The sequence below is a fragment of the Vombatus ursinus genome, unplaced genomic scaffold (assembly GCF_900497805.2).
Source record: "Vombatus ursinus unplaced genomic scaffold, bare-nosed wombat genome assembly UNPS02014932.1, whole genome shotgun sequence".
Lineage (NCBI taxonomy): Eukaryota > Metazoa > Chordata > Mammalia > Diprotodontia > Vombatidae > Vombatus > Vombatus ursinus.
The window spans coordinates 4,574,347-4,596,266 of record NW_020954710.1 but is presented as its reverse complement, the minus strand read 5'-3'; the positions used below and the strand labels follow the sequence as shown (position 1 = coordinate 4,596,266).

Here is a 21,920-nt window from a genome sequence, read left to right as displayed (position 1 = left end):
CTTCCCCGTGCGCCGTGACTGCTCATCTCTTCTGTTCTCATGGCGCTTTCATCTCTGTTCATGCTGTAAATGAAGTGACGAGTCGTCTTTGGGGACATAGGGGTGTTTCTTGTTGCAGGTGCTGTGAAAGGGCATGCTTAGGGTGAACCTAAAGCATCGGCTGTGTTTGATTTTTGTGTAACAGATACACACCCTACCCCAACCTGTACCCTGACCAGTCCCCCAGTGAAGACTGGACTATGGAGGAGCGCTTCCGCCCTTTGACCTTTCATGGCCTGATTCTTCGATCGCAGCTCGTCACGTTGCTGGTCCGAGGAGTTTGCTATTCTGAAAGTCAGTCGGTAAGTCTTACTTCATAATGGATTCTGGGGTTCTGATGGCTCAGTACACACGAGAGGAGATGTGAGCGGGCTCCCCGGGGAGAGAAGAGATGAGTCATCAGTGACTCTGGTTTTGTCATTGCTTCTTCCTCCGTTGAGTTGTCTCTTCTGTGGGCAGAGACAGTGGCAGTGGTCTGTGAGGCCATCGCTTCCTCCAGGCCTGGTCTTTGGGTCTTCTTGGTGGTCTCTGGTCTTGCACTGTTGAGTTTGTTCTTTTTTAATGACAGTGTCTGCACTTGGATGTCTAGTATGAAGGAATTCCCTTACATTGGCTTCTTCAGAAGAAGTCACATTAATTCTGGTAGGAAGTTTTTCCCCAATAGGTGTGGCAAGTTGTTTACAAACTCTTTTGCACAGTCAGTGTAACTCCCTTACTTTTAAGTGATTCTTAAAAGTTTTAAAAATCACTTTACACTTTGCCGATTTTCCTCCCCAAACATGGCCTCCTGCACATTGCCCAGCACTCAGTATTGACAGAAACCCTTGGGTGTGAGCTGTACAATGTTAGGTCCAGAGGGCTCCTTCTTCAGAGACTTAACTCCTAAGTTACTTGCGTTTGGAGTGTGGGTCGTGGGTGCACACCAGTATTTTACTCTTCAACTCGTGGAGGTTCAGAGTCAGGATGAGGAGACAGATGTTAATGACGTCAGATCGGATTCCTAGGTTTTGTGTCTCTCGCAGTGCAGACTGACTGTTAGTGTTTAACTTCATCAAGTGTGAGGCACTGAGCAGACTGAGCTAGCCGGGGTGGAAGGTCTGTGTGGGGAGGAAGCGTCGCTTTAGGCTGGGAGGGACCTGAGAGATGGTTGAGCCCAACTTGCCTCCCCCCAAGCCCTGGCCCTTCCTGGTGCCATTTTGTAGATGAGGAAACTAAGACCCTTGGAGGAAAGGGGACTTGGCAAGGTCAGAGAGGCAGGGAGTGACAGAGCCAGGATTTGAACCCAAGACCTGGTCCTCCAAAGCCAGCATGCTTCCCACAGTACCTGGTTGCCACATAGTGTGGTAAGAGATAGGTTGGGTAAGATGCTCCATATCACATGGGGCCTTTACGTCGAGATGAGTTTGGAGTCATTCTGACGAGCACTGGGAACCGTTTTGGTTCTCTTGCAAGGGAGTCATGGGGTGGAAGCAGTGTTTTAAGGAGACTAGTTGATAATGATTCACTGAGGAGGACTTTTTTCGTTATCTCAAGTTAGTGGGATGGTCTCGTGGCAAACCCCAACTAATAGGTGGGATCAGCCTCCTTAGACGGGATTGTTTTATGGACCACTGTCCTGGTTTGAACTGCAGAGTGCTAGCCAGCCTCGGCTCTCCTATGCCGAGATGGCCGAGGATTATCCCCGCTATCCGGACATCCACGACCTGGACTTGACCCTGCTGAACCCCCGGATGATCGTGGTAAGAAGGGGTGTCCCATCAGGACTCAGGAGGGGAACTTGGAGAAGGAGAGATGAGACCGGCGTCAGAGGGAGGACCCCACTCTGATGAGTCTGCCTTGATGCTGGGGTCTCTTGGGTGTGGTTGGGGTCCAGCTCTGGACTTTGGTCCAGGCTGTCCTCCCCTGCCTTGATGCACACCAGCAGTTTCACTTCAGCTTAGTCTCCGAGGTCCTTAGGGGGCTCAGAAGTGATCACAGAACTTGTCTGTGCCAAAGGTCGGACTCTGGCCCAGGGCTTTGGGATTCCAGGGCTGAGCCCCTTTGTTGGCTGTCTCTCACATCTGGGTGGTGGAGTGTATCCCAGCTAATCTGTGCACTCTTTGGTTCCTCAGGACGTGACCCCGTACATGAACCCGTCACCGTTTACAGTCTCGCCCAATACTCACGTCTCACAAGTCTTCAATCTCTTTAGAACGATGGGCCTCAGACACTTGCCAGTGGTGAACGCAGTCGGGGAGGTAAGTCCTCGTGACCTGTGTGTTCTGAGCCAGGGAGAGGGAGCTTGTGCATCTGGAGTCTGCCCCCTGGCCTGCCAGTGTCTGCACCTTCCAAACAGAATCCGTGTGATTCAGCCAGTATGAAAGCTCACGTCATGGGTCCTGCCTTTGTGGGGAGAGGAGGTACCTGAGGAACTGTAATTTAGGACAGTAATCAGTAATCCGCGATAAGCGTATCAGAGGGCGGGTAAGAGCCGGGGAGAGGGCGAGGCCATTGCCAAGAGAACCGTGTTTGTGCGTCAGCTGGGGGCGTGGCCGTTCCTCCTTCAGGCTCTGCCTCTGAGGCCAAGGTTCCCTGTGCAGAGACCTGAGCTCGGGCCGAGAGGCCGAGAGGGCACAGACCTGAGGTCTGGGCACACAGGTCGCGCACACGCACTCAGATTAACTTGTGTTACAAGCAGGGCTTTGTGTCACAGACCTCCATGGACCACAGAGGCGGTGGGCCTAGACGGCTTACTCCATGGTGTGACATACCGCCTGAGCCTTGAGTTTTCGATAGGATGGAATGGATACCTGTGGTCAGGGGACAGTGAGCCTGGGGACACACAGGACTGATTCCTGTGGCCTTGTGCTCTGCTCTTTACCACTCCACTGGTCCCTGTCATTCACTTGCTCAAAAGTCACTCCTGACTTGTGGCTGGGTGGGGCCTTGGGGTCTGAATCCGAAAGGAGGCAGGGGCAGGGGCAGGGGCATGGAGGTCGGAAACTGCGAGGTGTCTTGAGAGGTCAGTACATCAACAAGTGTTTATCAAGCTTTTACTCCATTTTGCTAGACACTGGAGATAAAGACAATGAAATAGCCATACATAAATAAGTCTATACAAAATAAATACAAGGTAATTGTGCTGAGCGAGAAGTGAGACAGGTCAGGAACGGCCTGCGATAGGAAGTGGTGCTTGAGCTGGGGATTCTGAGAGGCAGCGGTGAGGAGGAAGAGCATTCCAGGCATGAGGACAGGCCTGGAGACGGGAAATGGAATGTCATGTGTGGGGAAAGGCAGGTCTGAAGGTTTGGCTGGACTACAGAGGGTGGCAGGTAGATTGGGCCAGGGCTTGTAAAGGGCTGTGGATAGCAGAGAGACCTTGTGTTTTACCTCAGGAGTGACCACTGGGCCTCACTGAGCCGGAGGGCAGTGTGGTACAGTGAGTGGAGGGACACTGACATAAGGCTGCAAACGTGGGCGCAGCCTCAGATGTCAGAACTTCACTCGGCAGACAGCAGGGAGCTGGGCCGCTGAAGCTTCTTGGTCAGATCAGTTACCTAAGCCAAGCTCTGTGTATGGAAGCAAAGTCTGACTGGGGTGTGAAGGATTCCTTGGAGACAGGAAGGGCCACATGTGGCCAGCAGGCGTCCCCAGCTTCACACCAGCAGCACCCGCCAGACAGGGACTGCAAGAGAGAACTCCTGGTTTAGTCTTGTCTGCTGTTCACTAGGGACAGTTTGGGCCTTCATTTTTCCTTCTTTCAGACTCAGCCCGTCACTTACTCTTTGTTGGCCCAAGCTTCTCTGACTGTAATTCTTGTCCCGAGGCTGTCTGCTGACCTAAAGTAACTTCTCTGTTTGAATGGGAGAATTCCCTCTCCAATGCTCTTGTGTTTCTCAGAGATGGATCTACTGTCCTTGTTGCTGGCTGGCTGTTGAGTGTGATTTCGGTTGGCAGCTGGTCTTGCATGGGTGCAGTGATAGGAGGAGGGAAGTCAAGCTGGCAGGTAGTAAAAACCAGTTAGACCGAGGCCAGTGTAGGGCAGGGGGTGTGTCAGTCCTGGCTCCCTGTTGAGCTCTTGGAAATCTACTCAATAGATATTTATTAAGCATCTAGTAGGGTGACCAAAAGATTTATAGGTTTATCTTTGATTTCTTTGTCTAGGAACTGGACATTTCCTGAAATGAGTATTTTTAAATGGCTTTTAATTTATTTTTAATATATTTAATTTTTTTCGCCAATTACATGTTAAATCAAATCTTTAACATCTTTTAAAAGTTTTGAGTTCCAAATTCTGTCCCTTTCTCCCCTCCCTGAGACGGTAAACAGTCAGATATAGGTTGTGCATGTGCAGTCATGTGAAACATGAAATGAGCATTTCTTTAGACTGTTATCATTACTATAAAAAAAAGCATTTCATTAATCTCAAAGGGTTGGGGATAGAATGAGATGAAGCATATTGGAAACTGTAAAGTGCAGAACAAGTGCACGATGCTGTAATTAGTATTATTATTATTAGCAGCGGCAGCAGCTTCCTCTCCCCAGGTTATTCTGGCCAAGCAGACTGCTGTCATTTTTATACTTCTTATCTGTGAATTCCTCACAAATGATTTTGAGTCTTTTTTTTTTCCTCACCAGATTGTTGGGATTATTACCCGGCACAACTTGACCTATGAATTTCTCCAAGGAAGACTAAGACAGCACTATCAGACCATCTGACCCCCACCGACTCACCCTCCAACTACAAGGCAGCCCTTCCTCTCCTGGGGAGAGCTGCAGGGTGACTCCTTTCCATTCTGCCCTGGACCTCAGCTCCCCCAGGGCATGGAGGACTCACCAGTTGGTTTTACTCACGTGCACGCAAAGCTGGAGTTGTCAAACATTTTGCTGGTCAGAGATGTGAGGGGTTTTTGATAACAGCTGAGATGCTGCCTAGCAGAGAGCCTTCCCTTGGCTGCCCCTCTGCTGTCCTCCTTGCCATCAGATGTTTGCAGAGGCCCCTGGCTCTTCCTTCAGCTCTACCTAGGGACCAGAGGTTCACACATCCTACCCACTAGAGGAGGAAGCTTAGAGCATTTCATCCCGTGCACTTCTCATTGCAGCTTTCCTTCTGCAGTCTATGCCTTAGTCGAGGAAAGGGGATTTTGGCTTCGGCAGGCACTGTTGTACTGCCAGCTATAAGATTAAATGAATTACTAATTTGAGGAAGGGGGAAACTTAACAGAAATTCCTTCTCAATATGTAATTTTTAACTTGGTCATCTTCTCTTTAATTTTTAAAGACCACTTTCATGCTTTCTTGGGGTCAGCAAGTGTTCTCCTGGTGGCCCTGGGCTTGTGTTTGTTGCTAGCACATTCCAGAAGCACAGTGAATTAGAATCTTAGTCCTGGTGTTAGAAAGGGTTTAATCTCACGGCGAGGATGTCGATGTATGCACGCCCTCAGCCAGGAGTCCTTGTAGGGCCAGAGCTTCTCCCTGTGCATCCTCTGATGGTTCCCCTCCACTCTCCATGTTTCCAGTGGCCTTTGGCCGCTTACGAATTAGTCACGCCCTGCCTGTGTGAAGCCAGTAGATGAGATTCTCTCAGACCCTTTTTCCTCTCCAAAGATAACTAAGCAGAAGCATCTTTAGCTCCATCAGCTTCCTTGGTGAAGCAGCCCAAAGGAATTTAGCATCACCCAAAGTTACCTGAGAGCAGGGCACTTGCTGCTGGGGTCAGATGGTCTCACTTCAGTCTGAAATTCTTTAGGATTTTTATGTGATGGCAGAAACTACTTACACGGGCTAGTGCTTTACCTCCTGACCGTTCTCAGGTGTGCGTTGAGTCAGAGAAATGAAAAGTGAGGCCCGTCCTCCCACTGAGGGCTGAGGAGCTCTGGATCAGATGTGCCCCAGCCCCATCCTCCCCAGCCATGCTCACACAGGCTCTGTGGTCCTCACATTGCCCCCTGAGTTCTTCTGCTGGTAGCGCAGATAGAGAGAGGTCACCCAGACGTCTCTCCCTCCCTGATAGCGCATAGACTTCAGCTTCTCTTTTAGGCTTTGGATTGAAGGCGTTATATGAAGCGGGTAGCCTCATCTCCTCTGGTGGCTGTTGCTTACTTCAGTTCCATTGGAGTAGTTCCTTCTCTGAGCACTGCACCTGAGGAAGTCAGGCATTGGTGGCCAGGCCCTCTCTTTTTCCTCTGCTTCTGCCTTTCAGCCACCTCCTCCCCATCTAACTGCGCACTTGATGCTTATGTTCTCTTTGACCCAAGGTATCGTGAGTGGCATCCTCCGATGTCTTAGTGTTTTCCTCCTTCCTTGAAGGTGAGCTGAGGGCTTGCTTCAGTTCCTGTCTCCCTCCGTCACTGCTGTGGAGGCTTGGGCTGAGGTTCCCATGGTAGACGCTGCTCCAGTTTGGGAGCTGGGGCCAGTCCTGGCTGTAAACCAGCACGTTGGAAAGCGAGCAAGGTGCTCCTGTGAGTCTTGTGAGCCTGACTTGGGTTCGCTCTGCCCAAGGTTCTTTGTCACGTTGACCAAAATTACTGTAACTTGTTTCTAAATTACTCACTTTTTCTCGATTCAGTGGAGAAGAAATTCCCCATCATCCCGGAAATCCCTAGGATCAAAATGCTGGCTCCCTCTAAATTGGGTGTCTCCATCTGACTGTGAATTCAGCTAACTGCTGTGGCCGCCACCATTCTAACACATGAGAGAGTGCTGCAGTAACATGATAGTTTTCATTTTCTTTTTCCATTTTTTTTAATCTCATGAAGATTTACCAAGAGCTTTGGAGACCTTTTGCACTACAGAGTCTGTACAAACTAGGAGAATTGCACCCTACTGAACAGGTGTTTTGCCCTCACGCTTTTCCTTCCCATCTCCCTCTCACAACTGATGTGACGGGTTCTTCTTTACGTCTGTCTTCTCAGCTGGACAGCAAATCCATATGGCCATGTCTGGGGGCTGCTCCCAGGAATTTCCCTTCCCAGTGCACAGACTGTCAGAGTATGGGGTTATACACTACCAGGAAAGGTTTTTCCACAATCACTGTGGCCTAGAAGCAAGTGATGGTGGAGTCTGAGCTAACCAAGGCTGGTGCATCCCAGATCATTGTTCATGGAGCACACCAGACCATGAGTGGCCCAGAGCCCTCTGGGGCCTTGCATTTCTTTTCCTGACTTGATGTCTTTGTGTCATCCCTTTTTTTAAAGCCCGAAGGCAACGGCTTTTCACCTACAAAAGATGGAATGTGAATCTCATGGCTTCAAGTCCACATCAGGCATCTCTTCTGTAAAAGAAACCAGCATTTTACACCCTCAACATAGCCTCCAGGCACTGCAGGCTATGTGGACTGGCACCTTAACGTAAGCATCACAGTGTAAGAGGATATTTCTTTGGCTTTTATCCCCAACATGACATTTCAAAATTCCCCACTTCCAAGATTTTCACTCACTGAACATGGAAGGAGGACAAATAATGAAGCCACGCTCCCTGGCTGATGATGTAATCGGATCATTTGCTTATTTTAACTAACAGTTTCTTAGAGCTGGTAGCTAAATGAAATTGTGTTTCTGGATATTGCTGTCTGTGATGCTGTTCTGATGCAGATCTAAGTGATGATGTGTGCCCATCCATGGGACAGTCTTAGGGCTTCTGGGGCCCCTCCTGAGAACCTGTGCAGTGTTGATGTGCAGTATTGCCTTGCAACAGTCATTTCAATGGTAACGTGTTTTTTTCTGTTTGCACTGTTTGTTTATAAAATAATGTAAGCTAATTCCATTGTGTATATATAGTATATTTTTTAATTTGTACAAAAATATTTTTATTTGAACTTTTAGCACTTGGAAGTCCTCATTGTAACCATAACATGTCTGAGAATAAAATGTCCTTGTCTGTGTCCTTCACTCTAGTTTCCATGATGTTTTTTAATTGTCTTTTCCCTTTGTAGTCAGTCCATAAAAATTATGAATCTAGGATTGTTGCTGTCATCAGTCCTTCATTCTCAAAGAGGACCAATGACATCAGGAGGGTGATGTCTTGACTTAAAAGTGAATTGGATTTAAGTGACACAGGGCTGTGCAAAGTCATCAGCCACACTCTCTCCACCAGAGTCATCAGAGTTCAGTGACAATATGTAGGTCAGGACGACTGGTGATGGCCCCAGATGCAGTGGGAGACCTTGGCCTTTTTAGGCTAAGTTCTTTCCCTGGTCTCAGTTTGTCTAAGACAACACCCATTCAGTGATCAAAGGCTAGGTAAAAATTGAGACAAAAGGTGGCGTAGTTTGCCTTCACAAAAGAATCGATCAAATGAAGTGGGATTTTGTAGACTTGGTACTCTGCCAGATGTATTGCATCTGTCCTAGGAGCTGTCTTCAGGGTGTACTCAAATTTGAGGATCAGTATGTGTCAATTTAAAGAGACCAGCCTCTTAGTATCATCCTTCCTGAAGTTTGATAGTCTCTGTCGACTTCCAGCTTCTTCCCGCTGGGACATGTCGACAACTGAATTTCTTGTTGAAGGACACCAAGATTTTATTTGTGTCACAGTTAGAATATCCTGCAGTGTATTTACAAATGCATCCCACTTGGCCAGCCCCTGTATCGATTGCTTTCTGTGTCAGGAACCTCAAAGAATCTAGTTGTCTTTCTGTAGCAAAAATGGCTTAGGAATTAACCCCATGTATTCCTATGAAAAACCAAAACAAAAGGCATGAGAAAGGTAGGCAGGGAGTATAGGTGTCGGTGTATTTCATTAGTCCCTAGGCGTGTACATTAGGATTCATTCTGGCAGACCTGATTATGAAAGTACATGTATGAATTTTAGGATGAATTTATTTGCTCTGCAGGTGGCATCTGAAAAAACTGGATGAATTATCGTGAGAGAGGTTATGGCCTTCAGAACCAATAGTCAATAAACCTGAGGTGGAAAAACTCAGAGCAGCAAAGGACATCAGTGGATAGGAGAACAGAGAGCTGGCAAGGACATTAGGGATCATGGCACCTAACCACCTCGTTTCATAGAGAACGCTTTTGTCACTTCCCCAAGGTCAAGGAAGTAATCATTTGACTGACTCCTTAAGTATGTGAATGCCCAAGTCGTCTGTGACAAGATGGAAATCCCACCACCCCTCGAGAGCTATTCAAAGATTTTATTACCCTAAAGTTCTTTTCAGACGGGACCTTTTCTACTTTGTACTGTAGCGGTGTGGTGCTTTTCCCAGTTGGGTGGCATTGGTATCGCTGGGAGGCCGTAAGCTTCCATCTAGTTCTCGTCAGTGTCCTATTCAATAATGAGTTTGAAAGGGCCGTGTTCCTGACAGCAGCCTCTGCTCTTGGCCCTCTTAGTCCTAAGTGCTCATGGTCTTCCATGATGAAGTGGATAGGACCGCTCATCATCCCCTGTCCTGTCTTTCTCTTCCATTCAGCACTGAGACTAATGGCTACTGTATTTCTTACCCTTTTTTTTCTCCAAATTTCCCATACTTACTGAGAACAAGGGTGCTAACCCATGTCTCCAGCCGTTGTCTTCTGCCTGAGAAACTCCTGTTAATTTACAAGGATTCCATGGGGCAGTAAAAGCTTAATAAAGTTGCATCTTCCTCAAGGGTATGCTACAAACTCTCATTAGAGTCTCATAATTCAGCCATCTAGATCCCTCATTAAGGGAATGGTGATTGTATTTTGACTTTTAGATGTTAAGATCCAAGAGGTTTGAAAGCCTTTTTAAAACCTCATTTACACGTGATCACGGAGCACCCAAATGAAACACGTTTTTATTCTTTTATTCTGCCTTCAATTCTAGTTCTATCCAATAACTGAAAATAGTGCCGAGCCAGACCAACCCCAGTAGTCAGCTTCTGTGAAGCATACCTGATGTTTATTTAGCTCCTAGCATTGTCCCATTAGAAACATGTGCCCTAAACATGTCTGTGTAAAAACAAAACAAAACAAAAATCTGATAAGACTTGCATGGGAAGGAAAAACCATACAATGATAGATATGAACTACATTAGCCACAACAGGAGAAAAATGGCATTTGAATCAGTCTTAACAAATGGCCATTATGCTTTTCTTTGCCTCCATAGATATGATGATAGGCGACCCTTTGGCTAATTGATTTTTTTTTTAGAGAAAAAAATTTTTTTTTTTTGTGCTATCTTGGCAATATACTAGTTGGAATAGACCTGAATCCCCCACTCTTTTTCCCTAGGAAACAAAGAATCACACCAGGCTGTGACTGTTTCTGTCCAGGGTGCTGAAATTTATTCGTCCTTGAGCTGCTTAGGATTTAAACTCAGATTTAATGAAGGGGCAAAAGCCACCATCACACCACTTTGTCTACATTCAAAATTATATTTGTGAAATGGCAAAAGAAAACTGTAGCTTGAACCAGGAGCGCATTCAAAGCCCAGTTGGCTGACAACAAATGGACAAAATAAAGCCAAAGTCCCAAAGGATTTGAAGCTTCTGTGGGTCTGACTGGGTACAGCACATGTTTTCCTCTTTGTGCATTATCTTCAGAACTATAAAGAGAAGACAGACATATATGGTTAACAATATCCTGGCTAGACAACCTAAAGAAGGCAATGTGAGATTGGAATGGATGGCAGGTACAACATGGGAAAAGAACTAAGACCCTTTATCCTTTATCTCTTGAACTGCTTCTTTTCCCTAGCATATTAAAGTGACTTCCAGAGCTAGTGGACAGTTCAGACCATAAAAGGTGATTAAAGAAATTCTTATCCATTCTATTTTATTCTGGACTTCAATGACTCTGGAAAAGAGAGTGAGGCTGACGACTTTGTGCAACTCTGCCTCACTTAAATCTACTTCACGAGCAAGTCAAGACATCACCCATCATCCACTATTTTACCTTATTATCTACTTATTTTACATCATGATGTCATTGATCCTCTTCAAAAATAAAGGACCACCACCAACAACAACCCATTCTATTTGACCCTTCAATTTTACAACTCTGGAAAGGAAAATATATTGAAGCCACTCACATTATAAAACAATTTGGTCCTATGGAAGTTTTAATTCTCTAGTATGTCAGGTGACACTCACCCCCTTGGAGAATCAAGCCTGATTGTTACAGCTTCCTAAATATACTGTAGCTACAGATACTCCCAAAGGGGAGAGTCATGTATTTCAGAGGGAGCAAGAATCTAGTCCCTGCATCTGCTGAGGATTTCCCTTGGTAGTGAGCCCCTCTCCCTCTGCTTGAATGCTAGTGCAGCTATAAGACTTTTTTCTCCCTATCCCATTCCCATATCTCCTTACCCTAAAACTGTTGCAACCAAGTCCACTTTGGGCTCCTATTCTGTCAATCCTGCCCCCAAAGCAGCTGGAAGACCTCCTCAGACTTCGAGGGGAAGTCAAGAGGGCCCGAAGCTTATTCTTCAGGAGGGCAGATCTCTCAGATTGCTCCCAAGTGCCCCGATTGACAGCTGCCTCTCGCTGGGCTGGACGGACTTCCCCACTCCAGGAAGAGAGGGGGCTAAGTACTTCCTCAGCCTCTTCATTCTGCTCATTAAGTCCTTGCGAGGCCATGACCTCGTCTTCTAAAGGTATCTTGTCCTCTAGGCGCTCCAACAAATTCTAAAAATAAAAAAGGGGACAAAGGGAAGAGTTTATGAGTTCATTACATTGGGAGAAAGTGACCAAAAAATCAGCACCATGCCAAAATACCTCTCCTGATTGCTGTTGGCCCTGCCAAGTCTGTCTCTGGTCCTACCTTGAAATCCACCAGGTCATTATTAGACACAGGATTGGCTTTGGCTCGACCTTGAAGCTGCAAAGTCAAAAGGAGGAGAATGTTGATGGAGATGATAGTGAAGGAGCCCATGCTGTGACTGGTCGTCAATCTCAGTCAGTCAAATGCTTGCTGTCTCTTCTCTCCCCTCTCTGCTCTTGGTCTTCCGACCCTGTTCTCTTATGCCTCCCAGTCTGCCTCTTTGCCTTTTTATATCCCCCTACAGCACCCTGAGACCGCCCAAGGGATGTACCCCTCCCCATTCTGTCACTTGCAGTGATAAAGGACTGGAGCGAGGGGCCAAGAGAAGATGTCCTTTTAAAGTTATCAGTCCAGTGCAGACTGTCACAACCTCATTGTAGAGGTGGCTTCTGCACTTCAACGGTTGTCACAACCTCAGGAACCCTAGGCTGCAAGAGTCACATTCTTGTTGATTTGGCTCAAGAGGTTTCACACTTTGAAGGTGTGAGAGGAACCAAAAAAAATCCTTGATTATCTCACAAAGATGCCTCAGGATTCTTTGCTTCCTTGCTGTGGAAACAACTTAGGGAAACAGGATGGCTGGCCAGGACCCATCTCTCCCCAAGCTTGTTGCTTGGATGCTGGGAGGTCCAAATAAGGACAAGAAGGAAGGAAATTACAGGCAACCTTCAACCTAGAGAAAGAGTTCAAGCTGTCACAAACAAGCCTGGATGTTTGGAGCAATTTTATGCCCTTTCTCACTCAATTCAGATTCTTCCTCCTGCATGTGGGCTCCCAACTGTGACTATAGTTCCAAGTAGTTGAGTAAAGCAGAAGTTTTGGTTTTTTTTTTCTTTCGTAAAGACTGTGAAGTCAGCACCAAGGATAGAATGTGAGACACATCCCATGGGAGAAACATCCCAAGCATTCTGCTCCCACGTATCAACACCAGAGAATATTTTCCCGAAGTCGATATCCCCCACTCACCACCCCCAACACATAGCCTTCCTCTTCCATCACTTTTCCCTCTTGTAAGGTGTTGATGGAGACGATTACGAACCTAGAGAAAGCCAACATCATCATTCCATTGCCATGTGGTATTCTAGAAGCTATTAAATCAGAAGTCTGAAGCTTGTACTGAATTCTAGCCTTGCCAGGAAAAAAAAAGTCAATGGGGTAGGCTAATGTGGAGAGGGCTTTGGAGTACATACCTAGATGCTTCTCTACCTCACATCAGTCAGTGCAGGCAAGCAACAGAACTTTGGACCCCAGTATCTCTGCCAAAGACTAACAAGGTGCAATCAATAGAGAATTTTTTACAAACTCTTGAGAACCGTACTAGACATGAGCACTTCCTAGGCTTATAGACTTAGACTGGGAAAGGGCATTAGAAGCCAGTGAGTCTAACATGTTCATTTTATAGATCAGGAAACTGAGGCAGACAGTAAAGTGATTTGCCCAGGATCTCATAGCTAGTAAGTGTCTGAGGTGGGATCTGAACCCAGGCCTTCCTGACTCCAAGTCCACTATGTCATGATGCCTCTTTAGTTCAGTAGGTATTTATTAATCACCTATGTGCTTTGCATTCACCTACTCTACGCAAAGCACTGTGTATTTAAGGCAGAATATGAATTGGGAGGGATAATTTACAAGAGATGTGTTTAGGACACTTGATTGGGATTTGGGAATCTAGAACCTTTTACACAGCAGCCCAAATCACAGAATCTCAGAGTTGGAAGGGGTCTCAGAGACCATCTAGTCCAACCCACACATGAACAAAAATTTCCTCTATAATGCCCCTCCTTTCAAGAAACTTTCCTTGATTGATGTGAGCCATGTTCCAAAATTAACCATCACCATTCCTTCTGTCACCCTTGCAATGGCTGCCTCCCTTTGTGTGGGCTTTCCTACCTTCTTCTATCAGACTGTAAACCTCCTGAGGGGAGGTACTGTGTAGTCATTATGTGCTCACACACCTAGCACATTGTTACATGCTTTGTGGGTAGTCTAAAAACATGTTAACTAATTGACTCTGTTCTTAATCCTGGTCTTTGGTAACCTTGGAGAAATTCTCCATAGTGCTAATTTGTTTACAAAATGAAGAACTAATCCTGTCCCATCCCTGCTTCTCATGGCACACTGGGACCAGGTCAGTTAGGTTCTCTGAACTTGTTTGCATCACAGAGTCACAAAACCTGAAATTTGGAAGGGACTTCAGAGGCCCCCCAATTCTGCCCAAGCCAGAATAAAAGAAGCCTTCACTTACACTATCTTTGCAAAGCCATCCTCTAGGTTTCAGTGGAAGATCTGAGGCAGTCCATTCCATTTTCAGACAGCTCTAATTATTGTAAAGTTTTTCCTGGCATTAAACCTAAATCTTCCTCACTGCAGCTTACAGTCATTGTTCCTGGTTCTGCTCTTGGGAACGAGACTAATCCCTTAAATGCCAGAAGATAATTGCCACGTCTTCCTGAGCTTTATTCTCTCCTCCAGGCTAAATATCCTGTTTCTTGATGAAATCTAATGTTTTTCTAATAAAGATTGAATCTAACTACTATAATCATCAGAAATATTTCTTTATCAGTAGGTTTCAGGGCTTTGGAAGATGATGATGAAGAGGAGGAAGAGGAGGATAATGACTAGCATGGATTTGATGCTTTAAGGTTTGCAAAGTGCTCTGCATGTTAGTTATTTTATTTGATCCACACAACACCCCTGAGAAATAGGTGTTATTATTTTCCCCATTTTACACATGAGGAATCTGAAGTAGAGAAAGTGAAGTGACTTGCCCAGTGTCCCACAGTTAGTAAATGCCTAAGGCAGAACTTGAACTCAGATCTTCCTGACTCCAAGTCCAACAATCAATCCACCTACACCCCCACTGATGAAGAATACAGTACTGAGCAATTCTGAGTTGGAATTTGGTAGACCAAAGGCAGCATTCTCCTGATGATGCTGCATGACTCAAGTCATAAGTGCATGTCAGGTTATTTTTAGTAACGCTAATTTGACAAGAAGCTGTGTTTCCCAGAAGTAGTTCTTTCTAAGCATGTCAGCCTGCCCTGTTCTTGCCCTTCCGAGACAACCCTCTGATGTGGCTGTTATCTTGGCAAATGGCATACCACCCCACCCCCAGTCACTTTTGCAGGCATTCTTGGGTAAAAGCAGAAGTCACTGTCCAAGGTTCCAGAGGAAAAGATTCAGAATCTAGCTTCTTTTTTACTGAAGTCTTCTTTCCTTTCTCAGAGCTAGTATATGGAAAGACATCAAGTTTTCATAGGATTTTTGGATTAAGATCTGGAGTAGACCTTAGGTATTATCTCATCCAATTTCTAAATGTTACAGATGGGGAAACTGAGATACAGAGAGATTAAGTGGCTTGTCTTACATCGTTACCATGAACATTTGATTTATAGCCCAGCTGTTGATTGTTTGTTAGCACAAGGCCCAGAGAGAGCACAAATAATCAAAATCCACATACAATCTCCTTCTCACACCATACTACACCCCAAGCAGACTGAGCTCATTGTACTTCCTGTGTCTCAGACACACCTTTGCTGTTACTCTCATTCCTGGCTGTGTCTGGAAGATGCCCACTTCACCCTCAATCCTATCCATCTTTCCAGAACAACCTCAAACACCATCCCCCACCCCAATACCTCAATAACTCCATAGAGGTCTTTGAGCAAAAGTTGTATGACCACTTACTAGTCAGGAATGTTGTAGAGATCATAGATAGATTCAGAGGCCATTGGGTCTAACTCCTCATTTTATTGTTGAGGAAAACTCAGACACATGGAGGATAAGTGATTTGCCCATGCTGTACAGGCAGGATTTGAACCCAGTCCTCGGACTCATTTTACAGAATAGGTATATGTTAGACTAGATGGCATCTTCTCAAGAGTACTGTGAATTCTGAGATTCTTTGGTTCTATGAATTATCCTTTGAAGTGAACAGGGGAAGTGTTACTATTTCCACTTCATAGATGAGAAAATTGAGGTTCAGAGAAGTAAGTCCAAGCTTGAATCAAGTGGCAGAACTGAGACTTTTATTCATATCTGATGTCTCTAAATGTAGTGCTCTTTCCAACATACTTTCATTGCCTCCCATTGGTATGTGGCGTCCCCTACAGGACTAAGGAAGAAATTACTGTGCTTCGTCCACAATAAGCACTTGATGAATGTTAAGTGAATGTTGTAGCCTATGGGGGAATGGAGGGAAATGGACAAAGCCTCTTTTTTGAGAACTTAGGGGCTGCATATATTCCTCCCCTGCCCCCAATTTCTTGGTGAAATGGGAAAGCAGCTATAGAATAGAGCAGGAAACCAGGAGCCAGGGATGGGCCACCTATAGAAGGCTTGAGACATTCAACTTCTTTCCCCATCTTTCAGCTATCGACACTGAGTACTGCCATTGGAGTCTGGGTTACTCTACTATCCTATTAAAGAACGGCTTCATTCCTTAACCTAGTCCCTTCATTCTGCCCTTACTTACCCAAGGTATACTTATCCTTGAGTTTGATGTGTTTGAGAGGGGATAGTAGGGCCTGCCTGAAGGAGAGGTTGAATAAAGTTACATAAGTAGCTAGCTAGCTAGCATTTATATGGTGTCTAAGAGTTTGCAAAGCACTTAACTACGTGAGGTAGATGTTATTTTTATCCCCATTGTACAGATAAGAAAACTAAGGCAGATCAAGGGGAAGTGAATTGCTCAGGGTCACACAGCTAGTAAGTGTCTGAGATTGAATTTTACCCAGGTCTCCACTTCACCACCTAGCTGCATCTAAGTAATAAGTAGGGTGGGGGCCAGATTGAAGTGGGCCTTGAAAACTATCCATATGACCTTAGACAAATCTCTTCACCTCTCTGGCCTCAGTTTCTTCTTCTGTAAAATTAGAGGGTTGGACTCCATGAACTCTGAGGGCCCTTTCAGTTCTAATGCTATAGGCTATGAAGGAGTCTCTTAGGACTTGATCCCCTAAGATACACACAATTGGTTCTTGAGCAAGAGAGTGACATAAGATTTGGTCCTGAAAGGGACCTTAGGGAGTATCTATCCTCCCCCCTTTATTTCACAGATGAGGAAACTGAGATCCAGTGGTGAAATGACTTATGGGGTCACCCTACTGTCAAGGAGAGCTCAGATTTGAGCCATTGGATAGTGAGCTCCTTGAAGGCAGGGACTGTCTTTTGCTTCTTTTTGTATCTTTAGCACTTAGCGGGGCAGCTAGGTGGTGCCATAGTACATAGAGTGCTGGGCCTGGAGTCTTCCCAAGTTGAAATCTGGCCTCAGACACTTACAAGCTGTGTGATCCTGGGCAAATCACTTCACCCTGTCTGCCTTGGTTTCCTCATCTGCAAAATGAGCTGGAGAAAGAAATGGCAACCTACTCCAGTATCTCTGTCAAGAAAATCCCAAATGGGTTCACAAAGAGTCAGGCATGACTGAAAAATTACTGAAAAGCATGTAGCACAGTACCTGGCCCATAGTAGACACTCAATAAATGTTGATTGATTGGTTGATTAGGCCCAAGGCTTCAGGCTCTCTCCATTACACTACATCATTGAATGATAAAAGTTATATTTTAGGAAAATAATATTGGCCATGGGGCACATAGTGAGTTGAAGACGAGAAGGTCTTGAAGTGAGACCACTCCCCCACAAGGGGAGACCTAGAATTAACAATCTAGGAAGATGGAAGGAAGACCTGATCTAAAGCATCGCAGGCAAGGAATTAATGAGGTTTAGCAACTGGACCACTCTAGGGAGGAAAGAGTCCAGGCTGCCTCTGGTTTTAAACCTAGGTGACTGAAAGAAGGATGGCCCTTTGGCACAGAGGTTCTTAACCTGCCATCTGTGTATCTGTTTTAATATTTGGATGCTACATGTCACCCACATGTAATGTGCCCTCATAATCCACTGAAATTTATTTTATGCATTTAAAAATATGATTCTGAGAAGGGATTCACAGGCTATTCACAGACCTCACCAGATACTGCTAAAGGAATCCATGAGACAAACAAACAAACAAAAGGTGAAGAACTCCTCAACATAAACAAGAGTGTGGGAGAGGGAATCTGGTTTTGGAGGCAAGATGAAGAGTTTGGTTTTATATCTGAGGTGTCAGGGGGACATCCAAGTTGAAATACAGTTGAAAACATAGGGCTAGAGGAGGGGGGACAGACAGGGGAGTCAAGGAAGGGGAAGAAAAGAAGGTGAGAGACAGAGAGATGGAGAGAGACAGAGAGATGGTGACACAAAGAGATGGAAAGAGACAAAGGGGGAGAGGAGGAGGAGAGAGGGGGGAGGGGAGAGGAGGGAAAAGAAAGGAGAGGAGGATAGAGGAGAAGGAGGGAGAGAGGAAGAGAGAAGAGGAGAGCAAAAAAGAGGGAGGAAGAGGGATAGAGGGAAAGGAAGAGGGGGAGATAGAGATTGTGGTCTTCCCTACAAAGGTGATAACTGAGATCATGGGAATCAATCATATCTCTAAGGTAGGGAGGGGGTGTTACAGAGAGAAAAGAGCAGAGGGCTGAGGACTGAACCTGAGAGACAAATTTTATCAATTATGCAATTTTGCTCTGAGAGAAGAGACTCTTTCCATATCATACTTAGCAGAAACAGAGATGTAGCAGGAGAGATGGGCTATGGGCACTATTTCTTTTTTAAAAGTCCCAGTCTGAGCATCAGTTAGGAGACAGGGAAGACTCAGGCAAACCCACTTCAGATCTTACTTCAGAGCCATACCACTTAATGTTCAGCAAAAGCAATCTCCAGCTGGATTCACCCAGGCTGACCCAAGGGTTTGTTGCTAACATGGCTTTTTGTTGGTCCATTAACTAGATCTTCTTTCCAAGAAAATTAAGGCTACAAAGGATCAAGATAGATCATTTACCAGTTCCTCTTTTTTTTTTTTTTAGGCAATTGGGGTTAAGTGACTTGCCCAGGGTCACACAGCTAGTAAGGGTCAAGTGTTTGGTCTGAGGCTGGATTTGAACTCAGGTACTCCTGACTTCAGGGCCAGTGCTCTATCCACCAGCTCCTCTTTTGAACAATGCTGATCATAGGGCAGTTAGCTAAGGGAGCCAAGATTCAAGCTGCAATTGCATGGTGACCCACTTAACCAGCCCTGTGGAAGATATCTGATTGCTGCTCTGCCACTCCACCCTTCCCAAGGACCTCCCCACCCCCAACCCATTGAGTGCTTTCTCTCTTAATTATTTCCTATTTATCTTGTATAGACTTATTTGCATGTTGTTTCCCCAAATTGGATTGTATGCTCCATGAGGGCAGGGACTGTCTTTTGCCTCTTTTTGTATCCCCAGTACTTAGTTTAGTAGCTGACACACAGCAGGTACTTAACAAATGTTTATTGATTGGTTGAATACCTGGGCTGAACCATCTGACTTGATTACTTATCTTTATGGAGTGCTTCCACCACTTTGGGAGGCCATGAAGATGGTAATTGCGGCTCTTTCCTTCTACTCAGCCTGTGTCTTTGATGTCTGCTATCCTTGATTTTTGCTCTGAGGGAAAGACCCAAAACATGGGTTTCACTAAAAGGAGATTGAAGGCTTGTATAGCTAAGCTTCACACTTCTAGCCGGTGGATTAAAGAAACAGGATGTGCTAGGGGCAGCTAGATGGCGCAGTGGATAGAGCACCAGCCCTGGAGTCAGGAGGACCTGAGTTCAAATGTGGCCTCAGACACATGAAACTCACTAGCTGCTTGACCCTGGGCAAGTTGCTTAACCCCGATTACCTTAAAAAAAGAAAGAAAGAAGATACGCTGGTATCATAAGTTTAGAGATGGAGGAGACTTAGACATCATCTAACCTCCCTCATTTTATAGAAGAGGAAACCAAGTGCCCCAAAATGAAGTGACCAAAGCAATGTTTAAACCCTTATCCTTTCAAACCCAGTGCTCTTTCCTGGGAAGTTTTAGGACGGGGTAGTCAGAGCCTCTACAGAGGCCAGCCTCCTTGCTGTTTAAGGAGTGGGGAGAGGATAGTAGGGGACCCATTTAGGATAGCTGACATTTCAGTAGAGCTTTAAAATTTGTAAAGCACTTTACAAAGGGAGGATGAGCTGGAGTGGAGAGAGACTAACCAGCAAATTATTGTCTAGGAGTGAGGTAAGGAGGGCCTGTACCAAGGCGGTGGCAAGAATCAGAGGAGAGAAAAGGATATATCCTGGAGATATTATGAAGGTAAAACTGACAGGACTTGACAGCAGGTTGGATATGGGGGTGGGGAGTGAGGAGTCCAGGATGATGCCTAGTTTCAGTCTGGGTGAGGGGATGGTGGTGCCCTGCACAGTAATAGGGAAATCTGAAAGAGGAGAGGGCTTTTGGGGGGTGGGATAGTGAGTTCTGTTTTATCACCCCTTCATTCTCTGACATCTGTACAAAGGCTCTCTGGAGACATCAGATCCAAGGGAATAACTCTGATGTTGGCATTTCAGGAACAGTGGCAGACTGGTGGGGCTAGGGAACCTTTGGGGATGTAACACCACACCACATAGCTGGTTTGCTCCCTATCCCAACCCACCTTCTCTTCCCTGAATCAGTTTCCAATAAATTTCAACTGGTTGTGATGTTTCTGTTGATTCCAGGGCATTCAGAAACCCCCCTATGATACGGGCTTCCCAATTCTCCCAACACTAGGATGTCAGCATCCTCACATTACCACTCATTCAGATGCTTTGTATTTATCTGTGTACAGGTTGTTTCCCCCAGTGGAAGGTGAGCCTCTTGAAGAATGAATCTTTCACTTTTGTCTTTGTAACCCCAGGACCTAACAGGCATTTAATAAATGCTTTTTGAATTGACCTGAAGCTCCTTGTCCCATCCTTTACCTATCCAGGATATTATCTCCCATAAAATACAGGCAGGTAGAGGGAAGTGGGTGGGTTTTTTTAATGCTCCAAGAATAATAAATAGCTCCAAAATAAAAATACATCAGGCTGATTTTATTTCATCGTGAATTTTCCATGCTCAAAAGTAAGAAACCAGCTTATACAAAACAACCAAATAAATAAATAAATATAAATAAATAAATAGGAGTCATTTTGAGGGGGTGGAAAAGCCTCAGCAAGAATTAGATGTTAGGAAGTAGGCAGCTGGGACTTCTTAATTCCTTCTTGACACTGTTGGGGGAGAAAAAGAGAGAAATAAGGTTATTTGAGGGTTGCTCAGAGCTGAAGTAGAATCTAGGGTTTTTTCTTTGCTGGGTTTTGTTTTGTTTTATCATCTCATGGGATCATAGATTCTTAGAGTAGGGAGAGACCTCAGTGACCACCTAATTCAAACAGAGCAAGAACCCTCTCCCCACAAAGGGACATCTAGCTTCTACTTCAAGACTTAAATACTTATTTAAAGGTAAAGGAAAACTCACTATTTCCAAAGGAAGCCCGTTTGGCTTTTGGACAACTCTGATAATTAGCAATTTTTTTTTCCTGTCATCAAGATGAAATATGTCTCTCCCTCCCCTTCTTTACTCCTTTTCCTGTCATAGCCTCCAAACCACATGGCCTCCTGCAACTCATGCTAGTCTTTTAATCTCTCTGAGCCTCGGTTTCCTTAACTGCAAAATGGAAATAACACTCCAACAAATGATTTCATCTTCTGCCTTTGCAGCTGTGAGAAACTTGAGGGCGTGACTAGGAAGCAGAAGATGAGTGAACCTTTTTCCCCTACAGAGGCTGCCAGTACAGAATAGTACTCAACCATTTAGCACTTGGGACACTTGGAGCTTGGATTGCTGAATCACGGAAATAATAGAATTTTGCAGCCTCTTTAACCCTAAGGGCTGTTAGTAGAGCTGAACAATGCCTCTGCCAAGGGAAGGCAGTGATTGGCCTAAAATACAAACGAATAAAGGAGAAGACTAAAGGGGATCAGAGGATGTTTCATTGGCCAGATTGTGGAATCAGGGGTCCAAAAGATGTAAGGGGCCTCAGAGGCCATTGAGCCCTCTCATTTTACAGATGAGGAAACTGAGGCACAGAAAAGTTAAGTGATTTGCTAAAGAAAAAAAAGTCACAAATGGAGAGGGGCTGGAATTTGAACTCAGGCCCCAGACTCCATATCCAGGGATATTTCCACTGGTCCATGAAAAAGGCAAGGATAAAAGAAAATAGTCGTGTGATAAGGGACTGTTGCTGTGCCAACAGCAACTCCCATGCTACATACAGGGAGCTT

At 45.3% G+C, this 21,920-nt stretch overlaps 2 protein-coding genes across 4 annotated transcripts in view; one reads left to right on the top strand and one right to left on the bottom strand.

The window, feature by feature from the left end:
* CLCN6 (chloride voltage-gated channel 6) overlaps window positions 1-7,907 on the top strand; it is a 33,830-nt gene extending 25,923 nt beyond the window's left edge. For 2 of the 3 annotated variants that reach the window (XM_027843946.1, XM_027843945.1), the window contains exons 20-23: window positions 185-341; window positions 1,671-1,778; window positions 2,151-2,276; window positions 4,657-7,055. In XM_027843946.1, coding sequence (XP_027699747.1) covers window positions 185-341; window positions 1,671-1,778; window positions 2,151-2,276; window positions 4,657-4,737 — 472 coding nt within the window. In that variant the 3' untranslated portion in view covers window positions 4,738-7,055. Of the gene's footprint in view, window positions 1-184; window positions 342-1,670; window positions 1,779-2,150; window positions 2,277-4,656; window positions 7,056-7,214 lie in introns of those variants that run through there. The other variant, XM_027843947.1, reaches the window with a different exon arrangement.
* A 2,348-nt stretch (window positions 7,908-10,255) lies between these two features.
* On the bottom strand, window positions 10,256-11,927 carry NPPA (natriuretic peptide A). The gene is made up of 3 exons (XM_027844047.1): window positions 11,745-11,927; window positions 11,291-11,608; window positions 10,256-10,527 (listed from the first exon to the last, which is right to left on the bottom strand). Exons 1-3 carry the CDS (start codon window positions 11,853-11,855, stop codon window positions 10,522-10,524), a joined length of 435 nt encoding a protein of 144 aa, XP_027699848.1. The 5' UTR covers window positions 11,856-11,927; the 3' UTR covers window positions 10,256-10,521.
* Between the last annotated feature and the right edge of the window lie 9,993 nt (window positions 11,928-21,920).

Bases quoted from the DNA above. Each gene is read 5' to 3' on its own strand.
- NPPA (XM_027844047.1), bottom strand. From the start codon at position 11,855: ATGGGCTCCTTCACTATCATCTCCATCAACATTCTCCTCCTTTTGACT. The intron at 11,609-11,744 runs GTAGGACCAGAG...TTTTATTTTTAG, and splicing joins ATGACCTGGTGGATTTCAAG to AATTTGTTGGAGCGCCTAGA.